This window comes from Xenopus laevis, chromosome 7L, assembly GCF_017654675.1.
Source record: "Xenopus laevis strain J_2021 chromosome 7L, Xenopus_laevis_v10.1, whole genome shotgun sequence".
NCBI classification, from domain to species: domain Eukaryota; kingdom Metazoa; phylum Chordata; class Amphibia; order Anura; family Pipidae; genus Xenopus; species Xenopus laevis.
Window position 1 is genome coordinate 62772252 of NC_054383.1, and position 12143 is coordinate 62784394.

Genomic DNA, 12143 nt, shown 5'->3' on the forward strand with positions numbered 1-12143 from the left:
TTCATTCTCTAAATATGTCATCTTGTGTATAATCTCATCTGAGGTGTTCTCTAATTTATCTGTACCCAGGGATGAGATTTCCCGTCTGAGCTCAGCCACTACTGATTTTTGCTGTGATGCTATGTGATAGTTTATCATGTAAGGATTCGAGCTGCGCAGATAAAATGTCCGCAGTGATTGCTGTCTGTGGAATAGGAAGAGGGTTCACCTGTATATCTGGATAGGTGTCCGCCATGTTCAGTTGCTCCGTCTGCTTCAGCGTTGCTGCTTTAGATGTGTGACTCGGGGAACTTGACGCACTAGAAGACTGATCAGCGCCATCTTGGATTTCCTTCCCAGCGCGGTGCGAAGCTTTGCGATTCAGAAACGGCGATAAAGTGCCCATCGAGTTTTTTGTGTTTCTTCTGCCCATGCCACTCAGGTACCTTGTTGCCTCTAATAGTGCCCGGTGCAAATGGAGGCTCTACTGTCAGCTTTTAGCAGGCTTTAATCTTAAATGTGCACGGAGCTCTACCTAGTGTGCGACCATCTCCAGTCCCGCCAAGCTCCGCCCCCGCCAATGTTTTTTTTAACATTTGTAAGGGGGCCCTGGTGCCAATGTTTTTAAAAGAAAAAAAACATTTATAGGGGGGCCCTGGCGCTAATGTTTTTTTTAAACTGAAATTTTTATTAAGCATATTTCAAATATAAAATCATACACCTCGGTGTCTAAATTATAAGAAAAGGAATGAAGGGAGGGAGGGAAAAGAAAAAGTTCATCAAAGTACAATAATAAAAGAAAATAAAAAACAACAATCTTTTTCGCTGTAAATTCAGTGTCCAACAAGTGTGTTCGTGGGTGACTGGGATATGTCCTTTGTTTGTTTATGTGAAGGGCAATTTAGGGGTTGTACCCCTTTTCACACCAAAACGATTCGAACGTTTTTAAGCGATCGATCGAATGATTTTTATTCGATCATAAAAAGTGCCCAAAACCTATCTACAATGTCCCCATAGGCTAACATTCAATTCTGTAGCTTTTATTTGGCGAAGTATTGAGTCGAAGGATTTTTTAAAGAGACAGTACTTCGATTATCGAATGGTTGAACGATTTTTACTTCGAAATATTCAATTCGATCAAATTTGACCAATTCGATGGTCGAAGTACCCAAAAAATGACTTTGAAATTCGAATATTTTTGGATTCGAACTATTCACTCGAGCTTAGTAAATCTGCCCCTCTGTGTTGGCTCAATTTGTGTGCTGCGTTAGTAAATTTGGCTGGTTTTCTCCCTAATAGTAATGTAAAGGGATCCTTGGGAAAATTTATATAAAGTACCCTAGATAGAAGATTAACTACTGAGTCCCAAAATGTTGAAACAGTTTTGCAAGACCACCAGATGTGTTTCATTGTTTTTCTTGACATCCCCTGAACCAGTTTTTATCACAGGAGGGATATATTTTATGTAGGAGGGCTGGTACTAGGTAGGTTCTATGCAGTAACTTTATAGAAGTTTCTCGAATTGAGATACAAGTGCTGCCTTTATTGGCTGTAAGACTGCATAATGTCCATTGTTTTGTTGTGAGTGAAGATCCTAAATCCACTTCCCATTTTTTCATATATAAGGAGTTTCACATTATGTTTGCTGGGTTGAGTCATCGTTTTGTAGAGAAGTCTGATTAGACCAGGTGCTAATGGTAAGTTTTTATCTGGTTACCTTCCCATTGTTCTTTTGTTTGGCTGCTGGGGGGGGGTAGGGGGGGTGATATCACTCCAACTTGCAGTACAGCAGTAAAGAGTGATTGAAGTTTATCAGAGCACAAGTCACATGACTTGGGGCAGCTGGGAAATTGACAATATGTCTAGCCCCATGTCAGATTTCAAAATTGAATATAAAAAAAATCTATTTGCTCTTTTAAGAAATGGATTTCAGTGCAGAATTCTGATGGACCAGCACTATTAACTGATTCATTTTGAAAAATTTTTTTTTTCCCATGACAGTATTCCTTTAAGTTTGTTGTCAATTTGATTCCTAAGTATTTTAGGTAGCCTGTTTGTATGGTAAAGTTGAAATTTAGTTCTATCAGTTTTACTGTATGGGTGGGTATATTGCAGGGTAGCATTTCAGATTTTTCCGTATTGATATTTAAGCCAAGACTTAGGTCTTGTAGTGTTTTGAAAAGATTTGGTAGAGATATAAGAGGACTGGTGAGGTTGATCATCTGTGAAAAGTGAAAGCTTGTATTCTTTTAATTTCACTGTAATACCCTTGATGTCGTGATTTTGTCTGATGGCTCTGGCTAATGGTTCCATAGCTATAGTGAACAATCCTGGAGAGAGCGGGCATCCTTGTCTCGTGCCACGTTGGATGTCTATGGTATCAGGTGAAGAGGATGTAGTTAAGTTAATTTGAGCTCTTAGGTTTTGGTAATAGGTTTTGACCATGTTGCTTATATTGGTTCCTAGTTCCATCTTGTCTATTATGGAGAATAGATATGACCAGTTCAGCATGTCAAACGCTTTTTCTATATCTAAAGCAAGCAAACACACAGGGGTTTTGGATTTGTTAGCTTGGTCTATTAAGTTGAGGATTTTTCTTATATTAACCGGTGCTTGACGTGACGGGATAAACCCAATTTGGTCCCTGGGGATTGCTGTAGCTAAAACTCTGTTCAATCTTGTGGCCATTATGGTTGCTAGGATTTTTATGTCTACGTTGAGTAGTGAGATTGGCCGGAAGTTCTTTGTGGATAATGAGTCTCGGTTGGGTTTGGGAATCACAGAGATTTTTGCCTCATTCATTTCACGTGGTAAAGGTAAACCCAAAGTGATATGTTTGAAAACTTCGTGAAGTTGAGGAATAAGTTTATTTTGGATTTTTTTGTAGTAAAGACTAGTGTATCCTGGTACTTTGCCCCTTTTTAGATGTTTGACTGTGTCTTTTATTTCTTGGTGGGTTATTTCGCTGTCTAACATTTTTTTAATTTCTGGGCTAATTGGGTTGGGTGCATATTTGTTTAGGTAGGATTCCAGCCTTTCTTTTTTCCCATTTTTTATTTCTGTATAAAGTTTCTGGTAGTAGGAAGCAAATGTTTTGGCTATTGTATCAGGATTAGAGGAGATCTTGCCATCCATTGTTCTAATCTTATATACTGCTTGTAGGCAGTTTTGGATGCGCAATAGGTTAGCCAACATTTTGTCTGGCTTATTTGCATAAAGGTAGAATTTGTGGTTCGTTTTAAGTATGGCCTTTTCTATCTGGCATGCTCTCAGTTTCTGTCTCTTTTCTTGAATTTGCAGACGTGTCCTAATGGTAGGGTTTGCCCTGTTTGCTTGTTCTAGACTTATTAGTTCGTTCTCTAGTTGGGGCTGTAATGCCATTCTCTTCCGTTTTTTGCTTGAGGCATATTGGATTTAGCATCCTCTAATATATGCATTATATGCTACCCATGTTCAAGCTACCCATGTTGTTCCTAGTTTTGTGTGTTTTCCTAAAAGTAGTTTTTCATTTCTTGGGATATATATTTTATGCATTCTGGATCCGCTAGTAATCTGTCATTTAATTTTCATGTTGGGTGGGTGGTGGAGGGTATCTGGAGTTTTAAATCAGTTTCTACCATGTCATGGTCGGACCACGTGCATTGTAAAATATGGGAGTCTCGTAAAGCTGCTGCATCTTTCTTTTAGATAGGAGGTAGTTGATCCTGGAATAGCTATTATGGGAGTGTGAGTAAAAGGTGTAGTCACGCCTGTTTCCTTCTGCATCTCTCCAGGTATCCATTAGCCCATTTGTTTGTAGAAGCTGCTCAACTTTTTTGGAAGTTTTGTTTGGTAAAGGACTTGGTGTGTTTTGTGACCTATCCATCGTTGAATTAAAAGGGAGATTGAAGTCTCCTGCCCATATCAGTCTGTCTGATTATAAAGAAGATTGCTTGTTTGTTAAGAAACAAGAATTCAAAAGGGGTCGTCTGTTGGTGAGTAGGTGCACATAATTATGTATTTTTCATCATATAGAGTCCCTTGAAGGATAGCATATTGTCTGTAGGTCAGGAGCAGAGCTTTCACTAGCACGTCATGCCAGGTCAGTCTCGCGCATATGCCTCCTTGCCAATGTTTTTTTTTAACTTATAGGGGGGCCCTGACCATCAATTACTTTTTATAACTTGTGTGGGGGGGGTTTACCATTTTAGCTCTGATGTCTGTGTGGTCTTTTAACCGTGGTGTGGGAGGGATCTGGGGTGGGGCTTGGGGACCTCTTCCATTTTGGGACCGCATTTGGACAGTAGGGATGTAGCGAACCGCCGCCGATGTGTTCGCGAACGCCGTTCGCGAACACCGGCATAATTTGCGAACTGTTCGCGAACTGTTCGCGAACTTCGATCATCCGAAAATCGTTCGATTCGAACGATCGAAGGATTTTAATCGTTCGATCGAACGATTTTCGTTCGAATCGAACGAAAATCGTTCGATTTTAGCGATCGAATGGTCGAATGGGCGACCGATTTTGACGCGAACGCCTATTGGCGAACGTCGCGCGACGTTCGCGAACTTGCGGCGGACGCGAACAGTCGAAGTTCGCGCGAACTAGTTCGCCGGCGAACAGTTCGCTACATCCCTATTGGACAGTCACAGCTATGCTAAAAGCCTTGTATGATAATGGCTTTGTCTTGGCAGCGGTGGTGTAGTGGGTGCCACTTGGCTCATGTGAGACAGTGATGGATGTAGGTTGTTCTGGTGCCAGGAGCACACTAGGCAAGCTTGAGAATTTGGTTGTAGATCCTTCTTCTTCCAGGTCCTTCTTATTGTAGCCTGCATCCTGGAGTTTGCTCCAGTCTATGTTGGTGCAGGCACATTCCAAGCCAATTTTGGGGGTCCTGCAGCGCAGTGAAAAATTAGGTACATCTGTGGTGACTCTCAGACGTGCAGGAAATAACATGGCATAATCCAATTTGACAGCTCTTAGGCACTTTTTACATTTGTGAAATTTGGACAGGGACAGTATAATGTCCCAGTCTCTCACATTGAGGAGTCTGGCAATCAGGGGACATGGGGCTTTTGGTAGGTAAGTGATGCACCCGTTTAATTGCAAAGGAGAAGGAAAACTTGAGGCTGCCAAGTGTCTCTGTCAGCCAGGCCTCTACAAATTCCTCTGACTTATCCCCCCTTGAATGCTCTGTTAAGCATATGAGAATACAGAAGTTGTTGCAGCAGATCTGGTTCTCCATATTGTCTGCTTTCACAATACAGTTGGCCGCCAGCTGTTGCAGCTCTTGTATTTGTCATGGTAATGGATTACATGCATCTTCTACTTCGTTTGCAAGTTGTGTACCTGCCAATTTTGCCTGTTTTTGAGCTTTATTTTGGATTTTGAGGGCCCTGGAAGAGGAGCGCTCTGAAACACATCTGCACACGTTGAGCTGCAGGCACGCCCCCCACTCTTAAACCACAAATTGCAAGTCATTTATTAAAACAGCCTAACAATTGGAAAAGGACAAATTTAATTGACTTCTAGATGGCGTAGTTTTGTATTAGTGTAATTGTACACATTTTTCATGGTTTAAAGTAATTAGCATAGTCTATGATTTTTAGAGCTAAAAATTTTGGGAAACAAACAAATATGAACGGAAATATTAAGTAAATTGGCAACAATGAGTACAATGGAAAAATGGAAAAAAAAATTGTATATATATATATATATATATATATATATATATATATATTTATATATATATATATATATATATATATATATATATATATATATATATTGCTCATTCTATACAGACAAGTCAAAAGTCTACAAAGCACATAAAAAAATAGCAGCTATAGACAATAACATTTAAAACAATGTATCCATTCTACACATAAAAACAAGATATTGTGTAACTATGTTTCAACCACTTAGTAACACCATAACTAAATGATTGTTCAGAGTATCTTTAAACACTGTTGCAAGAAATATCTTAAAATTTAGTTAGATTGACAGGCCTGCGTGGATACTCGTTCATCATTTATAATATTTATTTTATAAATGATTATTTTTTTAATATTTAAAACTACCACTCAGATTGTGGGATAATAGTCCCTGCGGTTATTCACATATTTTAATCATCAGGTGTGGGCCAAGCTTCTAAATGAATATCTTTTAAGGGTGTTGCCTCACCTTCAGGGAACCCTTAGAGTTAGTATCACTGTGTGAACTTAACCCATAAATTGCAAGTGTGGCTATTATAACTATTAGGGCATGTGTATCAATTTCCTCCTATACATATAACCAAGGACTGTGGACTCTAAGTGTGTGTAGCCCTCATGCTAAGTGTAGCATTATAAAGGTACCCCCTACACCTATAATTCTTAAATGCAATGTGTACCATAAACCAACAGTGTTACTCCTACTCGGCTATGTAGAGTAGGCCTAAGTGTATTCATATTACTATAAATCAAATAAACATGACTATATGTGAGTCTATATGATTATATGTGAGTCTAAACATAATTAACATATTCACCATCATGATTAGAAACATTGATGTGTATTAAGTGCATTACATATTTATAATTAGTAGGGAATGAAAGCACTCACAAAAAAAATTAAAGCACTCACGGCAGATTCCCTACTTTTATTTCCTACTAATTATATATTTTTTGGTTGGCACCTGGATATATATATATATATATATATATATATATATATATATATATATATATATATATATATATATATATATATATATATATATATGGCTGTCTGGATGCCGGCACAACTCGTGCAGAGGTGTAAGTTGCATGGGTGCAAATAAAGCCCAAAAAGATAAGTATATAACAGAAGGAAACTCGCACTCACAGGTCTTACAAAGAAATAAAGGTGTTTATTAGTCAAAAATAAGAACTAACATTTCGGCTATCACTCTAGCCTTTCTCGTCACAAAGGCTAGAGTGCTAGCCTTTAGTTCCTATTTTTGACTAATAAACACCGTTATTTCTTTGTAAGACCTGTGAGTGCGAGATATATATATATATATATATATATTTAATATATATATTAAATATATATATATATGCCTTATATCTATAAATGACATACTTGAATAGCTGTGACATTTCCAAATGAAATCGTGTTATCACATTTGGATCACATTACGTAAACATACTGTTGTGTGACAGAACCGAAAATAATAAATAAAACATGTTTCACTGAAACATTGAATATTGTTTGTAATGAGAGCCAGTGTCTTCAGCTGTATGCTTACAACTTTACCTGGTAATATAATTGCCTAGTGAAGCCCAAAAGGGAACAATCATTACACCAATGACAGTAGCAGAAGGGACAAGCGTGTAGTATCTTTCCCAATAATTGGTAGAAACAAACAGAGCATAAATCCCAGAAGAGAGAAACATCATCCACTTTGTGCCAAAAAACCTACAGGAGACAAAAGAAAAAATATTCAAATTATTACCTACATTCCAGGTAAAGTGGTATAGCTATCAAGGCCCCTAAAATTATTCCTCAGCAGCAAACAGTAGAGTTATTCAGGATTTTCTTACCTGTAAAACCTTTTCACCTGGGCCTGTACTTTCAGTGTAGACATCTGGGGTCTAACCTGGACATATCTGGAGGCAGGACAATAGAATAAGAACTATGGTTCCGCCTTCCTCTATTATCCACTTGATTTTCTCCTCCCACTTGTGACAAAGATAGAACTAGGGTGACAGGGGAGCATAGATGACAATAACAACCGATAACAGTAACCGTGCAACTCCAAACCACCAACACCACCATAAAAGGAAAAAGGGGAGGGACTTACTGCACTGAGAGTATGTCCCAGGGGGAAAGGATTTACCAGTAAGAAAATCCTATTTTCCCAGAGCGGCCCATCCTGTTAGTGCAGATTTTCAAAAGCAGTCTTGACCCAGATAAGGAGGGAATTAAGATTGTGCAGTAACCACTGCCTGAAGCACCTTTCTCCCAAATGTGTTGGAATCGGTAAAATTTGGTGAACGTGTGCAACAAGGACCAAGTGGCTGCCCTGTAGATCTGTTCCAGGGAACCATATTTCATGACATGCTAACTGCTCTTGTAGAACAGGCTTGCACCCACAAGAGTGGTAGTTTTTTGGCCTGATTGTAGGCAATTGAGTCATTGAGCGATTATGCAGGTAGAAGCCTGGAGGCTGTTCTTGAGTAGCAGGGAATGGTTGACATATATTCAAAGAGCCCATACCACATCCAGGGAGTGAAGGTGTTGTTCTGTGTAATTTTCTGGTTCTGGACACAGGGTTGGAACCACTATCTCCTGGTTAATATGAAACACTTAGACCAGTTTGGGCATATACATTATGTGGGAGAAGTTATGAGAACAACTTTATCCCTGTGGAATACTAACCATGGCTCATTGATTTATAAGGCCTGTAGCTCTGAAACTCTGCATGCAGAGCATATTGCTAATAGGAAGGCTACCTTCCATGTGATTTGATCTCGCATGACTTCATCGGTTTGAAAGGTTCACGTTGCAAAGCCAGAAGTACTAGGTTGAGATCCCATGATCCCCCTGTAAGGAGGTTTGATATGAAGAGCCACCTAAAAAATGTTTTACCTCTAGTATGGCCCATTGGAATTGGAAGTGTTGAAGAGGACTGAAGTCTATGGGGCAGATTAACTAAAGAGCGAGGTGGCTAACACTAGCGACTTTTTCGCCAGCATTGCCACCTGCAGGGATATTGCCAACTTACTAACAGACGGAGGCGCCAATTTTCTAGCGAAACAGACCGTCGCTAAAGGTCATTCGCACTCTATCACCAGGCAACTTTTTGCTCTGGCTAACAGACGTAACAACAAAATTCACTAAAATGCTGATTTTATTGAACGTTACATCATTCCCAGAGTTGCCTTCTCCACCTCAGACCAGGCAAAGTTCTATAAAGCAGCTAGATCTTCCTCAATCTTCTGTCACTAACATCATATCCTGTGAGCCGAAAATGCATCAAAGTTCAGAAAACGCTGGCATCTTTTCCTTTTTTCAGCATGATTGCAAAAGTTCTAACAAACCCTTTTTGGGGAACCGTTTTTTTCAAGACATTTGCTAACATATGGAACATTCATTATACAGTGGGCTCATGTGTAGGGCATTATATTAACTCTCTTGCCTTTATTAAAGGAATAGTTCAGCGTTAAAATAAAAACTGTGTAAACAGATAGGCTGTGCAAAATAAAAAAATGTTTCTAACATAGTTAGCCTGAACACTACTTCCTGCTTTTCAGCTCTCTAACGCTGAGCTAGTCAGCGACTTGAAGGGGGCCACATGGTACATATCTGTTCAGTGAGTGTGCAATTGATCTTCAGCAAGCAGCTCAGATTCAAAAGCAACAGATATGACCCATGTGGTCCCCATTCAAGTCTCTGTTATGTTAGATATGTTAGATATCCAGTTATGTTAGATATCCAGTCACTCCAGTCTTTATACATTACATATTTGGCTAACTAACTATATAAGAAACATTTTTTATTTTGCACATCCTATCTATTTACCCAGTTTTTATTTTTACACAATTCCTTTAAGGTTCCCTGGACATGAGTAATATAAACCAGTAACTTAAATTATTTGCAGCAACATTTATAATAAATATGTCCAAACAACTTTAAATTTCCCACCCTATGCAAATTGACCTAAGTTCAAGATCACTAGTGAAGTTTGATTAGGCACAAATGAATGCTAGCGGATCTTCGCTATGAAATGCTCGCACAGCTGAAGTAACGCTAGTGAAAAGTCACCAGCGTTCGACGCCCGGGACAACACCATGAGGTCTCTTTCTAGGCAAACCATTTTGGTTACCACGACTTGGAAGTTCTCTGGGTGAAGGGACGACTCTGCCTGACCTACTGTTTTTGTGCTAAGGTAATCGGCCTCCAAATTGTACACCTTCTTCTGCCATCTCCACTTGCTCGAGGTATCACCCTGGTGGTTGAGATAAGCTACCATGGTGACATTGTCCAATTGGAATTGGACTGGAGTGGACTTTAGGAGCACTGCCCTGAGCTCCAGGGTGTTGATACGTAGGTTTGTTCTCTCCTGGGGTTTGTTTTCCATCTGTTCATAACTGCACCCCACCCTGTCAGGCTGGTATCCATGCTGATCACTTTCCATGGTGACAGTGACCAGAGGTAACCCTGGGAGAGGCTGGTCATATTTGTAAACCATGTGAGCTGGGACTGAGTTGTTGACATGTATAACTTGAGAAGAAATGCCACTGCATATGAAAGTGAGAGTATGGTCCTGTTGTTCCTGACTGGGCCAGGAATCTTTGGGTTGAGATTTGAAAGTTGATTACTTTGTCCTCTGGAAGTACGATTGTCTGCTCCCTGGTGTTGAAGATCTTTCTGATGAATTTGATTTTTTGTACTGGTAGGAGGGCAATATACTTTAGGTTGATGAGTCATCTGAGCTAAAGAAGCACCTGTCGTGCATGATGTATCACTAGGTTTTTTGAAGTGGCCTTGATGGCTATGACTGTGACCAGGTGCTCGCTGAAAAGAGTGCTCGTTCTTGTCAGGAGCACCCCGCCGCCTGATGACATCACACGCCTGGCAAGAAAATTGAAAATAAAAGAACTTCCAGATCACGGAATACCTAAATTGCTGTTTTCTGGATTCCTGAATTCTGCCTTGACCTTGATTCTGATTCTTGCTGCCTGCCTTTTGAACCTTTGCCTGAATTTGACTATGCTTTCGTCTGACCCCTTTGGATACCACTGAACTTGTACTTTTTACCCGAAGCTTCCTCCTTGGTCCGGACTTCTCACACTGGGAGCCGATAGGCCCCCTGATAGTTCTTTAATGGGTTGCAGGGGAATTAATGAGTGCACAAATGCTCTGCAGGAGGGGAGGGAAGCAGAAGGTTTCTTGTACCCTTCCCTTACAATTTTAATTGCCCGGTCATCCTAAATGGACTTTTGACTCACTGCCAGAGTAATGTGATCTTTTCTCCCGTAACTTTAGTGATAAGCTTCTCCACCTCAGGGCCAAAAAAGTTATCCCCTGAAAATGGGAGAGATAAGAGTTTTCCCTTGGATGCATTGTCTCCCACTCAAAGCCAGAGGGCCCTGTGTGCTACTACCAGATTGGAGGATGTCTTGGCCACCAGTCATACTTCCATAAAAGAGTCACTTATGAAATCCAAGGTGGATGCAATGTGGTTAGGTTCTGCTTGTAGGAAGGAATCCTGTGCATAGTTTTTAAAAGTTTTTGGGTCCAAAACTTAGTTGTATTTGCTGGATTCGCTGCAGTGTGCGACGGTCTACAAATAGCTGCAGCATTGACATAGCTAGGTCTGAGATTATTTTCCACTCCAACTCTGTGTCAATGTTCTGTGTAATGGATTTGAAAACTGTCAGTGTCTGATAGAGATGCATCAATATCAGAGTCCTGTGAAATTGGGGATTGCTTGGAGGCCTCATCAGGATATGATATCAAATATGAATAGTGATCTCTGCCTCCTTTTTAAATGTACTTGGTTATCGAGGGACTGCTGTATTGTATTGCATTGTATTGAGGGATGACATTGCATTCATTTTTCTTAGGGTTTACAACCCAGGCCATGCAGGGTTTACAGAACCTGAAATGTCCTTGATATTTCCCCCATCAGCAAGAATGGCCACTGATTAGAACGGAATAGCAGTAGTTCTGATGTATTAGTCACAGAGCATTGAGGCTCACGGTGCTGCATGTTGTTTAGCTATGGCTAGAGGACTCAGAGACCCAGCAAACACCAGAGTTATGACTTCGGGAGCAGAAGTAAAGGAGTGCCCCCAATCAGAGCCGCAACTGTAGAGAGCTAAGACAGACCAAGAAGCTTTAGGTTGAGAAGGCGACACTGATATCAGGGGAGACAGGAACAGAATGAGGGAATGGTTTGCAATGGTAATGCTAACATAGTGGGTAGGCAAAAGCGTGTGAGGCATTCTTAAAAGTTAGCAGTTGCCATGGAAACACAGGTTTGTTAAGTGGGAGCAATATACTCAGCCACATGTCAGCGCAACAAGCATAGGTGACTCCAACTATAAAACAAGTCCATCTGATAAATATAAATAAGAAATTGAGGAAAGCTTCCACAGTTCACCCCATTGCAAAATTTTGACCAAAGCAGCGTAATTTGGGCATCCCAGAAAAT

At 40.2% G+C, this 12143-nt stretch overlaps 1 protein-coding gene across 2 annotated transcripts in view; it reads right to left on the minus strand.

Annotated features, from left to right (window-relative positions):
- unc93b1.L (unc-93 homolog B1, TLR signaling regulator L homeolog) overlaps window positions 1-12143 on the minus strand; it is a 70896-nt gene that overhangs the window by 21814 nt on the left and 36939 nt on the right. For both annotated transcript variants that reach the window (XM_018225575.2, XM_018225576.2), the window contains exon 5: window positions 7238-7399. In XM_018225575.2, coding sequence (XP_018081064.1) covers window positions 7238-7399 — 162 coding nt within the window. The remainder of the gene's footprint in view (window positions 1-7237; window positions 7400-12143) is intronic.